General features: G+C 37.0%; 1 protein-coding gene and 1 non-coding gene across 2 annotated transcripts in view; both read right to left on the bottom strand.

The window, feature by feature from the left end:
* Window positions 1–23,874, bottom strand: part of Ih (hyperpolarization activated cyclic nucleotide gated potassium channel Ih) — a 233,206-nt gene that overhangs the window by 169,421 nt on the left and 39,911 nt on the right. The window contains exon 2 of the mRNA XM_078180819.1: window positions 2,432–2,515. Coding sequence (XP_078036945.1) covers window positions 2,432–2,515 — 84 coding nt within the window. The remainder of the gene's footprint in view (window positions 1–2,431; window positions 2,516–23,874) is intronic.
* LOC144470641 (U5 spliceosomal RNA) lies at window positions 12,642–12,763 on the bottom strand. Its single transcript, XR_013494171.1, has one exon. It is a non-coding gene; the product is annotated as a U5 spliceosomal RNA (small nuclear RNA).

Raw genomic sequence — 23,874 nt, 5'->3', positions numbered from 1 at the left:
GAGTCAATATTGTTTTATTCGCCGTTTCGCGCGCGATTCACTGATACTACCACTCGATATTGATGTTTGCGTGTAACAAATAACAGATTTTATAAAACCATTCGTAGTTTCGCGGAGCTTCTTCTCTGGGAAACTGTTTAGAGGTTTGTGATCGTATTTTTCGTTCGACTACGATTATATTTTATCGGAGAGGCAAAGACGCAAGGTTGTGTTGTTTTCAGTTACTCGATGACAGTGTTCTGCAATTTATAAAAATGCATTTACTAAAATAATGTGCAGAGACAAATGTTTCTGTGGAAGTTATAATGTCTCTGGAGAAGGTATTTTAATATGTAACATTTCGTTGAATCTTTTTAAAAACTATTTCTGAGTTCGTGACGATATTTTATATTTTTAATCGTGTTTGTACGAATGTTTTGAGCAATTTAATGATTTAGGTTTTTAGGTAATCTGTGATATAATATGCGATATTTATATGATATATAACATAATGTAGAACATTTATATAATATTTATGTAATATTTGCACGCTATTCATATAACTGTAATATTTGCATAATATTTATATAACATATAAATAATATATTATATAAATATTCTATGTCACATAAAACGGCATATTTATACAATATATAATATAACGTAGCATACTCAGACAATATATAATATAATCCATAATATTTACCTAATATATAATATGCGCATAATTATATATAATTTATATATTCGCGCGATCAGTAAAATCGAACGAAAAAACGACTTTTTCCACGGAAAGCAGTAACGTTCTCAGCAGAACTATGATTTCGCGGTGATCGTCGCAGCGTCGGTTTCGTCTGTTTTAATTGCCACGCGAGATCTCGCAACCATAATGTACTATTTAAAGAAAAATATGATCCCGTATTGTAGGGCCGCGTGGGTCGCCGATAACATACAGAAAACTTTCGAACGTGCCGACGATAAGTGAAATGTAATTTCACAGTGACGGTGTACTACTTGGCCTGAAAACTATGCCATGTCCTATTTCGTGAGCAACGGCGACCCACAGAGAAGCATTTATAACAGTTCAAACCGCTCAATAAGTAAATCAAACTTCGCGAACCTAATAAATTGTTTAATTACCAGGCTGTGCTTGGTCAAGTTTGCGAGAACTTATCTGTTCGACCGTGCCGCGCCCCGACAGCACGAGCTTATTAATTATTCTCCTTATAAATATCGAAGTTCATTCAGCAGCGGCCCGATTCGTCGGGAATCAACATTACTTATTTTATAGTTTATTCATTGTCAACGACTTTCTGTTGGACTGTTCTGAAACGTAGGTTGCTTTCCTTTCGATCTTTAAGTTTTAAGGGTAACTCAATTTAGTTATAATTAATTTATATACATATACATAAATTAATTATGTTATTATGTTATATTATAGCATTAAAGCAAAGCTTGAGTTATTTGCTCGTTAAGCTTTCTTAGTAAGCTGTAGGCAAGCGAAGTATTAATATTCGTCAGCCAAAGAATGTTGCTTTCATAGCGCGCGACTGGCATTGCAATGAGCAAGGCATTATTTAAAATTAACAAATGAATAAACAAAAGATATTTTCATTGAGAAATTGACGATATTTACACTGTTCTAAATTGATAAATAACGTCATAAAATGATCCACTTGGCCTCGTTTTAAAGCTCAAAACTCACTTATTAATACAAGATCAAGCATAAATAACTATTAATCTTTCTTAAAAAAAAAATATATATATATATATAACATTACAATGCGCTCTATTTCTATACAAAAATAAAATAAGTAAATATCCTTAGCGGCGCAAGTAGTCATACGACCGGCAAGGTACAAAAGCAATAAACCATGGTGAAATTCAAGGCTCTCCGTTGCAAAATCGATAGATTTTACCATAAAAATGTTGTAGCAGTTCAACTATCGGCAATTTAGCGATCGTTTAATTTCCGCGCGGGGGCAAGGAAATTCGCTGGAAAGCAGTGTAAAGAGAATGCATCGACGAGCCGTCACCGTCGACCACCATAAGGGAGTTGTTCCTCCCCTCGTTGTCGCGGTGGCGAGCCACGCGTTCGACGGTAGCCGATTAATAAAACTCGGCTCGCATGCAATAAACGTTCCCTGTCTGGTATTTATTAAACGCGGGAACAGTGGCGTTCGAGTTGACCCGAATCGGGCTTGCACCGGTTAAGCAGGTAATTAGATTTTTCAAGCGCAGGGGAGCAGCGGCTTCCAATAATTGGTATCGTTACTAGGACGAAGTCGCTGAAAACTCCTGACCTGGCCGAGCGCAACGGCCGTCGGAGTCTAGGGACACGGTCCTAGTGACAATAGGGACCATTGAAAACCGCTGCGACGGCGAGAGAGAGAGAGAGCGCGCGCTCGCCCGTTTAAGTAAGCTGCAAGAAAAGTAATTCTGTTCGACTTACAAAGAAAATGGCCAGGAGGTTTCGAGCTTCTGTGACGGACGCTTTTCGTGTTTCGCGGCTTGACAGTTCTCAATTCCATGGCAACTGCATCAAAAGGGAAAAGAAACACTGGTCAGAATTAAATCGTCCAACGATCGACAAAATCCAAGCTAAAAGCCACGGCGTGCTCGAAAAGCTGCTCGTGCGTTTCGCGATAATTTCCAGATCGGCGGCCATTTTCCTCAGACCTTGGATGACAGCTTAGTTTTACCTGGATTTTTATTAGGATCGCCCTTTCGCTCGTTCGATGAATGGGGGTGCGGTTGCTGGAATCCCCTCAGATTACACTTTTGTGGAGTTATTACTGAAATAAGCTTTGTCTGTTGAATTTTAATATTTTATTGAGCTGTCATTTGGTAGTAAATATTTCTGTTATTATAGAGTAATTAAATGTATCGAAGTTTTTATATTTTTTAAGTTTTTATATTTTTTTAAGTTTTTATATTTAATTAAGTTTTTATATTTTTATTAAGTTTTTATATTTAACTGAATCTAAATTATTTTACCGCAGAAATTACAAAAATAAAGGTAAAAGATTATCAAAAATAACCCGGCAACGTTTAACCTAAATTTCAGATAAACAATTCATCGATACCTTACTCTTAACTTAGATAATAAATGATATAAACATAAAAATTTTCTTTCGCAAATAGAACAAAAATATTCCAGTTTCAACAAAGCTCCCATCAGCAGATCATTCGCGGATTGCGCAAAAGTGTGGAAGAAACGTTGCTTTAAAACAACGAATAACAACGTTGAACAAGTTGAAAACCGTCGATTGTTCCATCGCTATACCGCATTCTATGCAACATGGTTGCAATCCGACGTGCGCGCGAGTTTCATCGAAAACATCGCTGCAGCGAATGCGCAGGACAAAAGAGACAAAAGAGTAGCGGACACTAAACAGCGTTTACGCCGCGCGCGGCGCCTGATATTCACGAAATTTCGTCGATCCCGGCGCGTATTGTTTGACCTCGAATTTTGCCAGTTAATAGAGATTTTCGCCGTGCCACACGGCTGATATTTTCCACTCGGTGGCCTAATTTCGTAGTCGCAATAAAATCCGATGACGCGGTGTGACGCCGCGCCGATGCCGAAACACCGTGCGCTCTAGCGCAGCGCGCGCGCGCGCGCTGTCCAGTCGGAATGTTATTAAAAATTTCATGTAGCACCGGCGCGATTACAATGCCATGGGCGCAGTGATTAAGCGCGAGGTATACATGTATATGGAGAGCGTGGCGGCGACGTAACGTGTTCGGCGTCCTCGTAAATGGGCTAGTCGATACACCGGCGCAGGCCTTGGCGAAACTTCGACGCCTCGGAACGAACTGCTAACTTTATCGCGTTCGACGCCGGATTTCGTTGCCGACGATTCCGCTAACGGAATCTACGAGATTACCGGAGTTCTACGTAGACGACATTGACCCTTTCCGAGCGATCCGTTGCAACACGTTCTGTCATAACTGATCTATGGAATGCGAGATTATGGCACCTTTAAGGAACGAAAAAGATTCCGGAGGTGATTTCAAGCAATCTTTTCCTTTGTAAAAATTGTCTACGAGGCTTCGTTTACGAGTTATTAACGAAAAACGTTGACCAATTAGCGCGAGAGTGTGGCTGGCGCCATGTTACGGTGGCCAATGGCGCAGCGGGCTTGTTATTCGCTGCTGTACGATGACTGATCTTTAGCCTCTCGTTAGGCGGTGTTTTATAATCTATTTTTATACTCTGTTATAATCTGTTTTTGTAGTCTATTGTAATCTATTTTTATAGTCTGTTACAATCTATTTTTGTAGTCTATTATAATCTGTTTTATATTATAGGGTGGCTCGCAATCGGGGAAAAAAGAGATTTTTCAGGTTATTTCAAGCAACTTTTCCCTTTGCAAAAATGTTCTACGAGGCTTCGTTTACGAGTTATTAACGAAAAACGTAGACCAATTAAAGGAGAAATACAGCTAACGCTCGACCCACGCGATCACTGACGCAACGAACTCTCTGTTGCGAGGGCGGAGTATTAGCTGCACTCCTCCTCCAATTGGTCTAAGTTTTCTCTTAATAACTCGTCAATGAAGCCTCGCAGACAATTATTGCAAAGGAAAAAGTTGCTCGAAATAACCTCAGCTATCCTCCAATTCCAAACTATAACACATTTGTCAAACACCTTGTGTAATCTATTTATATTTATATAATCTATTCATATAATCCAGTTCTATCGGTTTTTCGAAATACTTGCGAATGATCCGTAACTGTTTAATCAAATTTGCACCTGCTCTCAATATGCTTGCAGCCCTCCCTGTCATAGACTACTTAACGATTCAAGTCAGGATAAACCAAACATTGACGTGCACGGCACGTCACAGGTGCGGCCGCGGTGGATATTGACTTTCCACGCCAAATCGAGCCTGCACCGAGTAAATGATTCCGTCTGAATGATCATTTGTGCGTTTGTTACCGATTGCCGACTCCCCTTGTTCGGTTACGATCATCCATAGTCGGTTTCAGCGAGGATTAATAGAGCAAAGACCTCAGACTACGCCTATGGCGTATCCTATTAAAATTGTAATAGCATCAATTGCGAACAAATGACCTAATTAGTTAATAAGCAAGGTTAATGTACGACACAGATCTCGTAGCCGGCGATGCGACCAGTCGAATGTGTTATAGATATTTAATGCGGGATTTAATAATACAGTAATATAAATATATAATAAGAATAAGAAGAATGATAGTAGTAATAAAAGTAATAGGGCAACAGTCTTGTAGCTAATAATCTAATGAACTGAATAACATAATACAATATAATATAATAATTATAATAATAATATTAATAATGATAAAAATAATAATAAGAATAAAAATGAGAATAATGATTATAATAAAAAGAGTAATAGTACAAGAGTCTTGTAGCTAATGATCTAATGAATTGAATACTATAATATAATATAATAATAATAATAATAATAATAATTTTTTTTTAATTTTAATATTGATAATGATAAAAGTGAGAATAAGAAGAATGATAATAATAATAAGAATAATAGGGTGAAAATCCTGTAGCTAATAATCCAAAGACTCGTACGCACCATATATTTCATCGATCATAACAGCACCGTCTGGCAAACAACGTTAACAATAAAAATGTTTCGCAAACAGACAAGCAATAAAACAGCCCATTTCCGAGCAGATCCAGCACGGCATCATCGCCCATATCGTCGACAATGCGCCGTATTGCAATGAAACATCCCCTTCAGAGTTCTTGCAGTTTCTTGCAAGAATTTTTCCGCTGGCAACAATTAAATTAATATGGCTCCGACGTCGATGCTCCCGCGGTTCGCTGGCATGTCAATAGCGAAGAAATTACAATGGTCGGTGTTCTCCTGCAGCCAAGAGAAACGCGGCTTTTTCAGTCGGCGGGATTTTCGCCGGCAAGAAACTTTCGAACCAGTTCCGTCTATCAACAATTCGAAATCTGCCGGTGACATTCTTGGGGGGGGGGGGGGGGGGATTCTTGAAGCCACTCTTCTCTTCGTGTGCCATTCTAGAAATGGACAATAGAGACGGTCTCTCGTTCGCCACTCATTCATAAGATCGTAACCCAACGCGCCGTTCCTCTTCGCTCTCGCTTATTTATTCATCGCTCCGAAACAACTTTTGCGTCGTGTGACGCAGTATCGGAGTCACCGACTCACCTGCCTGCAATTCTCCGCTGCCAGGTATTAAACCTTTGCGCTCGTTCGGTGTCTCCGCGGCATCGTCAATGTCCCGAGATGATTTTTATGGGAACAATGTTTAGGTTTAATTGATTGTTGAATAATGAAGCTGTTGATACGAGGAACAGGAATTGTTAAATAGTGAAGCTGTCGATATAAGACAGGAAAATTATTTTAGATTAGATAAATGGCTCTGAGTGCAAAGGGTTGACACTTGGTTTACAAAATGGGGAGATCTCCCACTTTTCTGCTTATATCTTTCTGTTATCATAGATCGGCGCGTTAACATTCTTTCAATGCTTTTTCTTACTTTGTAAAGCAGTGTTTTAATTTAACTTTGTTAACACTTTATCATCCGGTAGTATACAAATCGGCTACAAGCTTAAATATTATTATATAACTTTTTAAATATTAAATATCATTCGCGATTGACAAGATAAATCAAATCAAAATAGAAACGAAAATTTTTACGGCCGGATGACCGGTCGATAAAGTCTCTCTCGACTTTGAGAGAGAGTTGTTTAAAATCTAATTTCGGAAAATTAATTTTTATCTTAATTAAGATTATACTACTTTAATCTCTCAGGCACGACTCGCCACTGTAATGGCTTTCGTGAATGTTTCGTGCTTTACTTAATTGTTTTATTAATTATTAAAGTAAACGGTTAAAGTGAAAGTGTGTATGTACGATACACTAGGAAAAGAATATATGTAATTAATACTATATATATAATTGTTATGCGGAAAAAATATACATATTAAGAAAAATGGTAATTTAGTTATGAAAAACTTTATTTGCGCAAAATCCAGCCGTGCCTGAGCTTAATTTTATTCAGATTTAGCAGCAATGTTGAATACTCGCGATGCTGTATAATTGGCAATCGATGCAGTATCAATTTTTCTACATATGAATTGAATCGAATAAAAGCCTTTGATTTTATGCAATTTTCATGGCGCAAAAATTGGTAAAAATTTCCTCAGCGGTATTTTACTGTCCGACAACTATGAACAAAAAATCTTTAATAAATGATCTGTGCTCGTTACAAAACTTTTGCCCACGTAATGCCTTTTAAATTTTTATTAAATAACTTTATATACATATATAAACCTGTGTATGAAATGTAATTCATTCAGTAATTTTTCTATTTTTAGATGAACTCCCAGAGTTCACTAATTATATTTCTACAGAAATTTTAAATTTCTACAATTAAACCACTATATTTTAAAAATGTAATATTTTTTTTCTTAGAGGTTTTACGTCATATGTAAAATTTTGTTACAATTTGATATTTGAACTGTAATTCTGGCGGAAATGAAATTATACTCGTAAATTTCAATATGTTTAGAGGCCAAGACGAAATGAAACAAGCAATTGAAAAATTATAAATAATTTGAGTTGGATTCCCTACTGTACCCAGTCGTCGCTTGATTATCGCGACACACGCCGGTGGTCGCTTTGCAAAGAGATCGCTGCAGTTAAATGGCTAAGAAACGATTCCCGGCGACCGTCGCGTGGAGGTCCGAGGAGACGTTCACGGCGCAATAAAGAAACTTCAGGTGATTGTATTATTCCACGGACCGCCGAAAAGCGAGTGGCAAAGGTCGCGATAGTTCGTCCGGAGGAAGCCAGAATTTCCTGTGGACACATCATTCGATCCCCTCGTAGTTATTGATTCCTTTAGCGGGCCACAATGCTCATTGTGATCGTTTGAATGAGCCGAAAACCGAAAGAAACCGCTAAAGAAACTTTATCCAAATTGAAAGGAAACGGAAGCGAAGCGTTCGCGCCTGCAAGAGAGAGAGAGAGAGAGAGAGAAAGAGAGAGAGAACTGGGCCCCGCCCTTTTTCCAACTGTCCGCAGAATAGGCAGCCATCAATTTACAACAGTTTTAGGTGGAAAATGGCAGGCGACGGAGCCTTTTGTGACGCGGCGAGTTCGTAGGTATTCTTTGCCCCGGGGGAGGAAATAACAACAATGCGGCATTGTCGCGGGATCCGTCGACGCGCGCGCGCGCGTAGACGGCACAATGCGTGGTTATTGGCAAGCCGATATTTATATAAGTAATTAGAAATTCGTTAATAGCAGCGACGCACACGCGTGCCGACCGACCAGGGCTCGCGCCATTTCATTTAAATAATGATGCTTAAACGCTTATGGAAATCCGATCTTGATGAATGTGGCCGCGATCGCGTTGTTTTCGTGTTTCCGGTGCTGATATCTCTGTGTGTATATATGTATGCGTATGTCCGTGGTCGTTGCAGATGTTCTTTCGTTGTTGACGATTGATTAATGACACTTCTCGCGAACAATTATTATGCACCGCTCAGTCGGAATTAATGTGTATTTATTGCGGGAACGGTATGTTAATTTTCATATCAGCTGTGTAGTTGTAATTATTAATTGATAATTGAACGATTACGTGATTTTTTTATTATTTTTTGGGTCAGGGGTGAATTGGTTATTTTAAAGAAGTTTAAGGAGCTGTTAGGTTAATATTTTTATAATGTATTAATATGTGTAATATAATATATATTATTTTATATAATATTGTATCTAATATATATATATATATATATATATATTAAGACGTGTATAAGACGTGATAAGAAATATAGTTAAATTTTAATATATATATTAAAAGTCAATACTCCTTATTTAATACTTGTTCCTTAATAAATTATGTTCTCGCTATATTAAAGTAAGCTATTCGACCAACATAGTTACGCTTTACCTGAAAATGATCTAAAACAAGTAAAAAGAAGATATTGTTAATTACCGTACGTATGTTTTAGTCCAGTAATTGCATAATTGCGGAGTACAGTAAATTCGCGTAATAAATAGGAAACTGTAACACCGGTTGCAGAAGGAAAAGTTAGGTTTGCGTATAAGGTGCGTCGCTTGCCACTGTTTTAAGCTTATCAGGGACTGGAAATTATAACAGGATGCACCAAAACCGTCTAGTTTCGCGCGCAAAGCGCATTTTGACCTAGAAAACAGACTCGCCCGGCTGATTTCCTTTTCCCCTTTTAAGAAGCTTATCTCCGGGGAACAATGACTTGTGAACATTTTTGTTCTTCCCCGCTCGACAACCGTGCCCGAGTATCTGTCTTTCGTTCTTCGTTATTTTATCGAACTTTTTCGCACTGCTTCGCAAATCATTTTATATCGCGATATATATTATATATAACTTTACATCGCACATATAATTTTATATAATTTTACATCGCGAATATGATTTTATATAGTTTTATATCTCGAATATAATTTTATAAAATCTTATATCGCGATTATAATTTTATATAATTATATATACCGAATAGAATTTTATTACTGCATCGTGCAGTTTAATTCCGCGAATAAAAATGCTCGACTAATATTCGTCGTTGAAGGAAAGGCTGCCACAACTGTTTAAAATCAAATTGTGCATGAACAATCTGACAACTTAATAAAGCTACAATGCACGGTGAACGTTCAATGCACCTTTTTGCAACTAAAATGCCGCGCGACGTTCGAGAATAATAATAATAAATATTATTAATCTGCTGCAGCTATATATATTCTCCTGCGATATGTGTTCCACGAAGAAATGATCTGATATAATGTAAAAAATGAGGAATAAAAATTATTATTAACATCGAATAAATTCGTCGCCATCGTGGTTGCATGGACGATAACTGTTTAAAAAAAACGAAGGCGTAGATACGCGAGTTTGATACGTTTTTTACACGAACAAGAGAGATATATGTTACTGAGGTTTTATTAATTTCTGAGGAAATATGAAAATAGTAGAAATAAATGCAATTAAAGCTTGTCACTATTGTGACAAGTACCTTTATCCCACCCTTAATCAACGTATAACCTATAAATCGCCTTTTTCCCGGTAAAATACCTATAAAAATCGATTAAAATGGCAATTAATAAGTTACCAATTATCACATAATGCTGAGGAAATATGAAAATTGTAACAAATTTATTCAATCCATTTCTTATTTATTCGATACGAGAGTAAAGCTCGCGCAACTCCTAATTTCTTTTGATACGTTCAATAAATAAATCTTTCAATATAATTATCCTAACAATTTGATTCGATTCCTCCAATACTTTTGCAATGCAAAACTTCATATCGCTTTCAAGCGCTTCGCTCGTTTAAATTGTTTACAACAGAGCGCAAATATGCTCTCTACCCGAGTCGAATAATTTTCCTTTTGATCGAGATAAAGAGAATCGCGGTTCGCAACGGGCTTTGCAACTCGATGCTCGCGCTAAAGGATTCATAAGCGAAGAATCGGGCGGGTCAAAGCGACTATCCGAAACGCAACTTCTATCCCAATATCTGTCGAACGATTCCTTTTCCGCGGGACAACAAAAATGCCGCGGTGGCAACCGGCTCGTCTCTGCCAGCAAATAAATCACGAGGCTTTCTCGCATCCAGCCCCAATTTCAAATACACTCTCGAAACTTGTCCGGCGAACTCTATTTTCATTGGCAGTAGAGGACGGGACGCGTCGCGATCCCAGAACGGGGACGGAAAACATTCCATCGGCAAGACGCGGCCACGTTTCGGGCCCATGATGCCACGGGGCGGTCGATATGAAGCTATGCTCTCTGGCTGTTGTACACCCCCTCGATACGTGCATTGCTTCTTCGCCGACATCCCGGTGGCAGGTTTCGCCGAAATCCCGGCCGGAAGTAATGTTTTTAAATTTATGATAGGTCGACCGGAATAATTGCAATAGCATTCGTCATTGCGATATGATAATAATTTAGTACTTTCATTTGATTGGTGGGGCTAGTAATTGTGGAGTTTTATGGTATTATATTGTACTTTACTGTATTTTGCTGTATTATACTGTATTGTACCTTGTTGTACTGTGTTGTACTGTTTCGTACTGAATTGTACTGCACTCTACTATACTATACCGTACTGTACTATTCTATACTATACTAAATATAATATACTATACCATACTATATTATACTATGCTACACATTAAAATACAATTTTCTAAATTTTCCTATTACTGGAAATAAAAAGAATAAAAATGTTCTCAGTACACATACAGTTGCAGGCAAAATTGCGTGAACAGACAACAGAAATGGTTATAAATAAAATTTAGTCGAACTAGTATTATTACTGTACACACAACTTTTGTATATTACATATCCTTATGGTACATAGAACATTTAGTGTAAAACTGAAGTTAATGATTATACTTTTGCGCACAGAGTGCCGTATTTAACAGCAGAGTTAGCAAATTCCTCAAGGATAGTGTGACTGTGAAAGTAATTTAAAATTTTAATGTTGAATTGTGAGTGCAATAATTTCTTGGTGAATATTATTTTAAAATTTAAATACAGTAGGAAGACTGTAGAATGATGTTAAATGTTATATTTTAATATTGAACTGTGAGAACAATAGTTGAGTAAATGTTAATTCAAATTATAAATATAATATTAAGATTGTACAACGACGTTAACATAATATTTTGATGTTAATTGTCATACATAAAAAATTATGAGTAAAGATATGATTGCGTGACCGTAAAATAAAAGTAACGTAACATTTCAATATTAAATTGTAAGTGCAACAGTTCTGAATAAATATTAACTGGAAATACATATGTACGCAATAGAAAACACATTTGTGTTCTACATGGCAAATGCATAAATTTCCGGAATTCTGTGTGGTGTCGTGTAACACGAAATACATATTCCACGTAGAAACACAGAGACAGCGGCAAAGCTGAATGATGCATATTCTGCGAACTATCAAGATCGGAAGCACGGGTTGCTCCAATACCGTCGAATAAAGTGTTAATAAGTATGATAGCGGCATGAATGCGGCACTGTAATGAACATTGCGAACGTGCTCCTCTGTGTCTCCGAATAAAGTCTCGTTAATCGTTTAAACGGTTTACCTCATTTACTTTATGCCACGCCAGAGACGAGGAAACACGAGCCGTGGCTTTGGATATGACACACACACACACACACACACACAGCCAGCATTATTCTCCTTGACATAACCGAGGGTCGAAAACAAACAAATATTTACAATCAATATTGTCAAAGTTGTTGTATAACAATTAGTATTATTATTATTCTAATGCTTTTAAATGCTTCAGCAATGGTTATACGAATCCGCAATTCTCGTTTTCTTTTTAATAGTTATAAATTGTAATTGTTATACTCGGTATTGGAAAACTTGTTGCATAGCAATTGTTGTTGCCATTATTATTATTTAAATACTTTTATTAATTATACTTAAGCTATTGTCAATAGTAATTACTGATTTTGGAAATTTCAGGCATCATTCTATATACTTTATATAATATATGGAAATATATTGAATGAATGAAACAGAATAGGATATAATTCTGTTATTTGTGAATTATACGAGTATTCGAATCACTCGAATAAGTGGAAGCTAAAAAAACACTTGTTTTCATTACATAATGACCCAACTTGCGTCGGGTACTATAAAAAATAGTTACTGTAGACACATCAATCGTCCCCCTCCACGGAAATCTTTAGTAAAAGGCGAAAGATTTATACGTGATTTGAAGGGAAACCAGTGTAATGAAATAATCACGCCACTGGGTAGATATAACCCTCTACTCGCATTTTTAGCAGCGAGAAATTTCGCCATCTAGCGGAGGGAAAATTATCTCTATTTTCCCCTTGAAGAATCTTCGATTTTTAAGATTTATTGTTATACAGAGTTATTGTTGTACTCCTTGAATATTTTAATAATTTATAATAATACGTAACAATTTTATTTAGGTAATTTTGTATAGTGATTTATGGTAGTTAAGATGATGTTATTTATATTTAAAGAATTTTGTATGCAACATTTTACTGTATTATTATATATAATAAGACTGTTACCATGGATACAGTTATTTCCTTGCTTTATGTTAATTAGTTACTAAAACAGCAGAGCTATTAAATTATAATTGACAATACATATGAACTAAGATTGACAAAGAAAATTATAATATCCAAAGATTTATTCAAACTTCCTTTTTTATTTTTGTTGTATTCGGTACAGTAGTTACATTTTATAAAATACTATACTATCTAAATATTGTACTAACTATTAATTACTCAGAATAAAAATACAACAACAAAACAAGATCATAAAAATACAAAATATCTATATCGACCACCTTTTAACCATTTGCTCGAGGTCCAAAATACATCTTCCCAAAAACTCACAGCGTTTCCATTTCACACAACTTAATGCATTTCATGCGTTACGTAACTAAATTTTGCAACTCGTACAACAGCTAACAGACTCGCAACAATTTCTCCAACGAACAAAATGATTTCTCTCTCTTATCTCAAACTCGATCGCAAAGGGTTAAACACCACAGATGCCACCCCGAAAGAATTAGTAGCAGCAGATCCCGGGAACCAATAGCGCCGACAAAATACCACAATAATTAAAATAAATAAAAAAGATAAATCTTCCCTAAAATACCACAGCGTGCCTATCGCCTACCGATCGCGATTAGGTCCATAGATCGGCCGCACCAAACCACCCCGCCACCCGTTAGACCCGCCAGAGAAATCCGCGGGCAGAAGCCGCGAAATAATCGAGCGTCCACGCCGAGGCTGGACACACATTGTACACGGCGAGAAGTGGTTCATTGTCTGGCCGGGAGGACGCTTGACCTTCCGTATTGAGTCAACCGCCCCCCCTCCCTTGCAGCAACCCTTTCAGCAGATGGTAGAATAAGAACGAGTGGGGCTGGTCGCGGGCATATTAAAAACGAAAAGAAGAAGAGCAAGAGACGAGCATGAGAGAAAAGGAAAGCTACTTACAATACGAGCCACCCCTCGACCATGCGCCACCCCCGTCACCCTCCCCCCTCCCTCTCGATATTAGATATTGTCTCTCGTCGTTCCGGCGGCGATGTCGCATCAATTCATCTCGATTGTGCAAGTCCCGTTCAAGATACGTTCGCGTGTGTGTACTCGCGCGGCCCATCGGCACAGGGACAGGTGCCGCCGGGTGCATCTATGCGGACAGGTGACAGAGGGGTGGTGGCGTAGGAGGAGGAGAAGGAGAAGGAGGGGGGGCGCCGGTAGCCAGCTCGCACGAGGTCGAGCGCCCTTTCGAAATTTGCCGATGGCCAAAGGAGGCCTCGAGGACTGCTTGGCTGACCTCGAATCCGAGATTCTTATCTTTGAACCGAAAGACGCCGTTTATCGAACGACAGTACTACTCACGGCCGACCGCGCGGCCGGTTTTCAATAGGAGGCTCCGAACTCAGCCGCGCGCGCGCGCGCGCTCGTCGCGGTCCGTATCTCGTGGCCCAGAAACCGATTCACAATGAAAATTCTGAAATATAAATATGCCGAGCGTCTTCGCGGCCCTCCCGCCGGCGCACAATCGACGATCCGCGCGGGGCGCGATTCACCGACGCGTAGCGCGGGGACGGCGCGCGATGCACCGCGATTGCCGATCGAGAGAGAGAGGTACCCCCGGGCTGATCGTCGCTCCAGATCGGGTATTATTGTTCGCGGATACGACCGCGAGACACCGTCCCAGCCCCCCCGCCGGAAAACTTCATTCGATTCGAACGAAAAATTGACGCCGCGTCTCTCTGTTATTTACACGCTGGAAATTGGAATGATACGTGAGAGAGGTTCTTTCTTGTTTCGGCTTTCTAGCTGCGGGACGACGAGGCCACGTTCGTTTTCGCTTCTATAGGCTGCAGGAAGGTGTTGCATTATCGCGGGGACGTCTGATGTCGGAAATACGAACTGCCACGGCTCGCGCGCACGTGCGTCTGTGTGGAACTGGGACAGGAAGCGAAGGTGTTTCTGATATTTTTGCGCGGATAGAGTCGGCGCAGTAGTGGTTATTCTTTTACGAAGATCTAGTGTTCAGCGTGATTAGTCTGAGGATTTTATCCGTTTAGGATCGCAGCATTTTGTTATGAAAAGAGATGTGATCTGTTTTCGGCTGGTAAACATTGTTCATAAGAAGAATTTGCTGTTAATTAACTTATATATCTTAGAAACATAGTGGATAATTTTTATTATCCGTAAAGATTGTTATAAAAATTCGATTTCCGTCATTTATTACAAATAGACTGAAAACTGTGTGCAATTCTTGTTATGCAATTTTATACTTGTCTGTAAAATAAAATGAAATAAACAAATATATAAAATAAAATAAAATATATAAATATATAAAATAAAATTGTGTCGCGTAAATTAAAAGTAAATTAAAAGAGCTTTGCAGCGTTTATAATCTAATTTGCATAATTCTTAATTCTTCAAATATTACAAAAGTATTATAACGAATGCCTGATATTAAATGAGTTTCACCGACTTGCCTATATTGCGAAGTATGAGTCGGCGTGTCGTAATTTTCAGTACAGTATTTTACGAATCTGGATCTGAATATAGATCGATTTAATTAAGTTCACATTGATCGACGAAGTGAAGTGCGAAGTAATAAGTTTCTCAACTACGATTCGATAATTCCGATATTAAAAGCTCATTTAATCGTGCTGCGGGATGAAATAGAATTGAACTCGAATTTTCTAATTCGAAATTCCTCCGTGAAGACCTCGCGCTGGGCCTCGACGATTGATTTTCACTGTTTTATTTATTGGAATATTTACAATGAATCACCAATTTCAATGCATAATTTTCCTTCATGTATTATAGTATGTCAGGTTATTTTGTAATAGCTATTAATGTTCCTATATATTATATTATAATTCACGTTAATGTTCCTATATATATTATATTAAATTACATCATAATACAAATTAATATTCCTATATATTATATTACATTATATCATATGTATATTAATGTTCCTATATGTATTACATTAAATAATATTATAATACACATTAATGCTCCTACACGCTATTGAATATACGAATAAATCCCCTAACTCCTTTAAATTCTAAACAAATAAATTTCGATTCACCCACTTAAACAAGCTTGTGCAAAATAAAGATAAAGAAGCAAATTATTAGCAAATTATTATGCAAACACGCAAAAGTGAAAAAGTTTGCTAAAAATCGAAATAAATGTATACTGGATTTATGTGAAGTATACTTTTGTTTCGAAAAGCATTGAAAACAGTTTAGTAGTCCGATAGGAATGCGACACCCTGTATGCATAGAATAGCTGCACGTTTTCGAGAGGTAGCGTACGGTTCTGAGGAGAGCTCCCTCGAAGATAGCGTGAGGTAAAGGGAAGGTATCGTGTCTCTAGGTAAGCGGCTGCAATACCAATAGGTAAGAATGTTGTAATAGATGCGCCAAGTGTGTGTTGGAAACGCGTGAGCTGCTCCAGCCGATAGATAACAAGCGTGCTTAGGCACGTATCATACCCTAAGATGGTGCCAATATTCTGACCAGTAGGAACCGCATTCCGTACGAGGACGCGCTCCTCGGTGCCGTGTAGTACATTACGTAATGGACGGTAGTCTTTATAATGACACAGAAATTTCAGAGACATCGGGCTGTTAGGAAAATTTATCGCAATCGAAGATCGACCGCAAGGGAACAGAAGTTAACCCTTCGAACTCGAGACTGTAACCAGAAAATGAAGACGTTCGATTCAACCGTGTTATATTATTTTTATTATATTACTTTTACTTGATACAACTATGTGATAACAGTATTATTTTGTTTTATTTAATACTTGACATAACTTTGAGACAATATGATTTTGTTTTTATTTAATACTTGACGGAAATTTGAGATAATAATATTTTATGTTTATTTCATACTTGACATAACTTTGAGATAATATTCTTTTATCTTTATTATGTTATGTTTATGTAGTGCATATGAAATTAAATTTACGTAATTTTATCAGAATTTTATCGTTTGGTAGATTTTTTAAAATATTAAATATTTACTGAGTACAATTTCCAGAGTTACTTCTACAATCATTCATAATAAGTGATGTAACTACATCAATAATAATAAAAACGGTAATAATAAAAGGAAGGATAAATAATAATAACGATTAGAAGAAGCATAAAGAATAAATAGAACAGAAGAATAAAAAATAAATAGAATAAAAGAGAAAATAAATACAACTAAATTAATGAAATAGAATGGAAAACTAATTATTAAAATAAAATTACACTAAATGTTAAAATTTGAAATTTACCGAAAACATCTTATAGCATTATGAAATTAATTTTATATCGTCTTCCTTCACGTTCAAAGCCTCGTTAGCGCCACTTACCCAATGTTATCAACTTTCGTAAGATAAGGTCCGCTTTTTAAACCGATAAAGGAAGTCCAGTTGGTTGTCGATTAATCGGTTTAATCGGGGAACAAATAGCTCGGATAAATTGAGATCCGGCGGACAGTTAAGACTGGCAAAAGAGCGATTAAAAACTAATTTTGCACAGCGCCTTCGATTATAGGCGATCCTTTCACGAGGCGCGTCTGGATATTGCCGTCGAAGCCAAGAGTCGTGACTGATAAAGTTTTAGAAATACACATTTTCTGTCTCGCGCGAAAAAAATCATTTATTCCGTCATCTCGCATATATGCGAGCTCGTTGCCAGCACGGACAACAAAATGCGTTTAAAGGTCAATTAGATTTTATTGAAACATATTGCAATCAATTTCTACGGAAGCAGAATTAAGTAGTCCATTTTCAAGAGTACGCGTTGAACAGAGATTTAAAAGATTCTTTGAATCGTACTAAATTGAAATAAACCGTGCACAAAGAACATCGATTTTTTTTGTTAAAAGAATGTTTAATTGGAATAGTTTGAACTTCTTTCGAAAGGATCACGTTAAATGAAATATTTGCGAGATTGTCCTGTCTCTTTGTGAAAAATAGGAGTTAGTTGCAAATTTTTATGTAACTTTTCTATCAGTAGCTTTAATAAATTATTATATTTTGTCTCAGCAGTTTTGTTAATTTCACAAATTTTGTCTGAGCTGCTTTAATAAATTAGCAAATTCTGTCTCGGTAGCTTTAATAAATTAACAAATTCTGTCTCGGTAGCTTTAATAAATTAACAAATTCTGTCTCGGTAGCTTTAATAAATTAACAAATTCTGTCTCAGAGGTTTTAATAAATTAACAAATTTTGTTTCGACAGTTTTCACAATCTAACAAATTTTGTCACAGAAATTTTAATAAATCAACAAATTCTGTCTCGGCAGCTTTAATAAATAAAGAAAAAGCATACAAGTATCGTTCAACGTTTCTCAAATTTCTACCACATTCCACAACGTTTGCGAATGTCTGTTATGAATAAATCGACGGTATAATTATTGTTAAATCTCCTACTAAGCGTGGATGATTGGTGGCACTACTAATTCAAGGTATCGCCGCGTGTCCGCCATTCGTGCCTCTGCTTTCACGATTACCGCAATATACGCGCAAAATACACGGCGTCGCGTCGTCGCCGTCAAAGTATCGTGCATCATGCCGACCGACGTTATCGTTACTGGCGACATGAAACGTATCGCGTATTTATATTGGTGCACGTCGACTGCTTCTTTCTAACGCGCACGTGTTCACTGATGTTATTGATGCTGTTTCGATAACCGGACTGCGGACATTTATGCGAGTTTCGATTTTCAGGGGCTGTTTCGCTGCAACACTGTATCGTACGGAAACACCCTTCGTTAATTAGTAGAAAGCGGGCTGAACTCAATTTTCGTGAATTAGTTTGCGACAACGAGGACGAGAAACGAAAGCAATTTATTTAGTAACAAATTTCTCGTAGTGAAAGAATAACATGATATAATATTGTAAAGTATAGTACAATATATTATATTATACTATAGTATAACATAGTTTACTATAGTATAATATATTATAGTACAGTATGGTATAATATTATATAGTACAGTATAATATATTATAGTACAGTATGGTATAATATTATATAGTACAGTATGGTATAATATTATATAGTACAGTATACAGTATAGTATAATATAGTATAGTATAATATGACATAATATAATATAAGGAACTAAATCCAATTATCCTTTATTCCTTACATTACTTGTTGTTCATTCTTATTTATTTTAATTTAGCCAATATAATATTATAAGAAACGGTCGTAAATTAACGCAGCTTTCTGCACGCGTTGCTCATGAAGCTCGCTTCACGCTTGTTTGAAAACTAATGAAACAGATTTATTCGATGATAGGATGGTCGATCTTTTACATTTAGCAATAAATGAATAGGGGCGTGAAAATCGACACCCCTGTTCTCACGATTAATAAATAGAATATTATAAACATAATAATATAAATATAACAATATAAAATATAGCACTACAAACATAATAATATAGATATAAAATAAATATATGCCTTTATTTTTTTGGTCCTCTATAACATATCTAAAAACCAAAAGCAATCGAATGTGGGTACCTAAAAATAACCCTTGCGTTGACAAGTTCCAATTTGTTCATACTTTAAAAATACATAAACATCGACTGTTCAATTACAATAACATAGAAACGCAAGGAATATTTTTAGTTACGAGGGACCTTACAATAATGTTTCTGGGAAGGTATACATATGTATCGTCTGATTCCTTTGGGAAGAACAGATTCGACTGTCGCACGTCTAAGCTTAATTCTAATTAATTAAAAAAAGAAAACTGCAACTACGATCTGTAAGCCCGTGCGAGGTTGGTCGCCGATATTAAATCTTGTAATTAATATCCATCGATTATTTTCCAATTTCCCTTGGCGTTCATGTAAGGGACACGTGCAAGGTGACACATTTAAAATAATTCATGATACGAACACGAGAGTCATTTGGAAAAAAAGTTATCCGTGTAGTTTTATTATTTAAGTAATGAATTGTCTTATCCGCGAGTACGTTTTATTAAATAATTATTTAGTTAAACTGATAACAAATTTATCATAATGAATCAGAATGATTAACTTATTACGAGAGTTTTAACACAAAAATGAAGGAATTTTTCCCTTTGAAAATGCGAAATTTATTATGAATTATAAATGAGATTCTCACGGAAATATTTCTGAATAGTTAAGCCGTTTTACTTCAAAGGAGGTAGAAATTATTTCCTATCATTATTACGGTAATATTAATAATATTACCTGTTATTACCTTTGCCTAATAACATTATCTATTATCTTTATAATTAATATTTTAATAATGATATATAGTAATATATAATTATATATTTATAATAATGTATTATAACAAAAATACATTAATAATATATAAAAATATATCAATTTATAATATACAACAATATATAATAACGTATTAATAATAATACATATTAATATATTAATATATTAATATACCTTCTCTCTATAATTGACAACTTCGAAAATATTATAAACATTGTTGACATTTATAAACGATTAAACTAAATCTAAGAAATCTGAAGAGTTTCTAGAAAATTTTCGAAATCGAAACTAAAAAATTTAGACGAGAAATTACTCGAAATCCAAACTGAAAACGAAATTCTTCGACCAACGAAATTGTTTATAAGACACGAGGAATTACATTGTGGCTGGTCACCGTTTCACGCGACCCAGCTTTGCCAATCGCCTGTTACAAGTTGCAGTAGGTATGGCGGCGAGGCACGGTTCAATGGTCAATAAGTTCATCCGACGCTTCGGACAACATGATCCACCTGTGTGCGAGCCCGCGCCACTCGTCCACAAACTCCTTCTACACGTGTATGTGTAATGATGATCTGATTAACGCCCAGGCTGTCCTTTTGTCGGGGATAAGCCGACGGAAAACAAAACGATTAATAGGATCGGCGGATTCGAGGGCTAATCGCCGATCGGAGAACCGCCGCCATTTCCCTCTTCGTCCAATAGATAATTACTGAAATACGTCGCCCTGCCCTTCAACTATACATTCGCGTCCTATTTTAACAATAAACAATCCTCACCGCAATCATTTACCAACCGTACATATACATATTTTTCTACTACAGTTCGAGTTTGAATATTTATTACATTAAAATATTCAGCGCCGACAATAAAAAAATCTAGACATAGTTCAAAGAATTTAATTAATTAAAGCGAATCTAGAAAATTAATATTTATCCTAGGGCGTGGCATTAGGAATTTTTTCGTATACGAAATATTCTAGTCAAATTCAGTTTGTTCAAATATATTGCAATAAACATTTCAAAATTGGTCAGAAATCGACTGTCACGGCGCTCAACGTTCTTAATATTGTTAATAACCGTTTAAACAGTAAATAAATGATAAAATTCAAATTTAACATATTAATTAAATATAAATTTATCGAGAACACTTAATAAATAATTTTATTGGTTCACTTATACTTATTTTAATCTTACCAGATTAAATTCATTTAGAGAATTATCTGTGAATTCCTCGGAAAGAAATTTACGAACGCGCCGCCATTTAACAAAATTATGTTATTGGTTGTTGACTCGACCAAACAAGGTATACCGATATTATAAAATTTTCGGGGGTTGTCGCCGCGTCCCTCGCTCGTCGAAACATTTCCGCGAGCAACGCGTCGCGTCCGGCTCCAGTTTCCGAGTAATTGAATCGTGCGGAGGATGAAAAAACCGAAGGGGTTAGCAGGGTCGGTCAGGGGTGCAGAGGGGTGGGGATGGGTGCAGCGCGGTTGAATATTTTCGGGAAGAGCAAAACGCGGGGGGGATCGATCGGGGCGCGACGCGAAGGCTGCCGGAATCGCGGGCGATTAACGTCGAAAGAATCGCAGGGGAAATTGTTGCTCGAGGACGGGATCAGGTTGAATAGGAGCGAAACGAGACGGGACAGGGTGTCTCTCGGTTTTAGCGGGCATTCTCTACGACACTCGTTAGCGGGGCAAGATGTATTTTTATTCTCCCTCCAGACGTTGCGACGGCCGCCTTTTTCGACCGCGCCGAGTGGTATTGTACGTGAGTTAAGGAAATTGCTCGACACTGACGCGGTTGGAGTACGAAACCAGGCTGGGTAATCACGTTTCGCGTGCGGTGTCCGCACGCGGATTTCGCAGTTCCGTTTCGTACCGCGATACACCGCGTCGAGTGCGACGATCGCTGTCTTCAAGATTTTGCTGGCCGCTCTTTCACTGTAGTTGTTAATTAATGGAGAAAGATTTAAAATATTGCAAGAGGTGTTGGAGTGCGTGAATGATTGTATGTAGCGATAGTGTAGCGATTAATATATATTTTGCTAATTATTTATTATTATTTGCTAATTTAGCAGCATGTAGTACTAATGTGTGTAAACTATGTCAATTATTTATATTATTATTTACATTATTATGTATTTATATTTTTGTTTTTATTATATGTTATACATTATTTATTCATATTATATTAGTAACACTACTTGTTTGACTATGGATAATCATTTGCTACTCGTCTGACAAAGGGAAATCTTGAACTACTTGTATGACATCGAGAAATCTTGTACTACTCGTCTGTCTGCGAATAGTCTCCTACTACTTGTCTGTTTATGATCAATCTTGCACTACTTGGCTGACTACGAGAAATCCTGTACTACTTGTCTGTCTGTTTGCAACCTTGTACTGCTCGTCTGACTACGAGCAATCACGTATTACTTGTCAGTCTATGAGCAATCTCATACTACTTGTTAAACTATAAGCAGTATTGTACTACTTGTCTGAACAATCTCGTACTAATTGTTAGTCTATGAGCAACCTTGTACTGCTTGTTTTACTATGGAAATCTTGTACTACTCGTCTGATTAGGAGAAATCTTGTACTACTCGTCTGATTAGGAGAAATCTTGTACTACTTCTCCTTCTGATTTCGTACTACTTGGCTGGCTGCGGACAGTGCAGCACTACTTGTCTGACTACTAACATAATGTATACACTAATAACTGCCTATTTCAGTACTCAGATTCCTTAACATTTAAATGTACCGTATATATTACATAATAATATAAATGATATGGTATATACCCCAATAGTATCTATTAAATATTATATATAAATTATATTTACGTATTAACTTATATTATCGCACATATATAATACATATATTAACATTATATTCTATATCACAATATATACAATACAAAAACCAATTAAATAAAATTGAATGATAATAAATGGAGTGAAAAATAGCCTCAAGCGCAAACGGTTAGCAATAACTGAGTACCGACGGGGAACGGCAGAATTTGTTTACGTCTGCGGTTAATATCGCGATCGAGGGGCTATTCCTTCGCCCCGTTGGTGGGGGGGGGGGGGGGGAAGTTGGGGAGGACGAAATGTCTTTTCACGAGTTTAATTTGACACGTCACGAGCTGGAAAAAGCTTGTTACGACGAGAGTCCGCGTTGAAGCTGCTCCTAAATCACGTTCTCGTTGCTCGCGCGCATGAAAGAGGGAAATCATCCCTCGTTCGCGGGCCGTGTGACAAAAGAAGGGGTGGCTGAAGCACGCTCCCTGAATCTCGCGTGCTTATCCGTATAGTATTTCCACGACAGTTAGTCCCGTCATCGGTGAAGGGCTTAGAATGACTGAGAGACGAAAGCGCGTTCTTTTGTTTGGGCCGGGACGCGCGGGAAATAAAAGTGCCGGCTCTCGGAACTCTGAAGCGGACTCGGCGAGATCGGACGAGCTTGGATGATAATCCGTTTCTTGATGCCGGAATAATTAATGAAAGAGTCTGGCGGAGATCGGTTAACTCTTTTAACTCTTTTGTCGAAGTTGT

Source organism: Augochlora pura, chromosome 5 (assembly GCF_028453695.1).
Source record: "Augochlora pura isolate Apur16 chromosome 5, APUR_v2.2.1, whole genome shotgun sequence".
NCBI lineage: Eukaryota > Metazoa > Arthropoda > Insecta > Hymenoptera > Halictidae > Augochlora > Augochlora pura.
The sequence above is the reverse complement of the archived record's forward strand: the minus strand, read 5'-3'. Positions and strand labels throughout refer to the sequence as shown.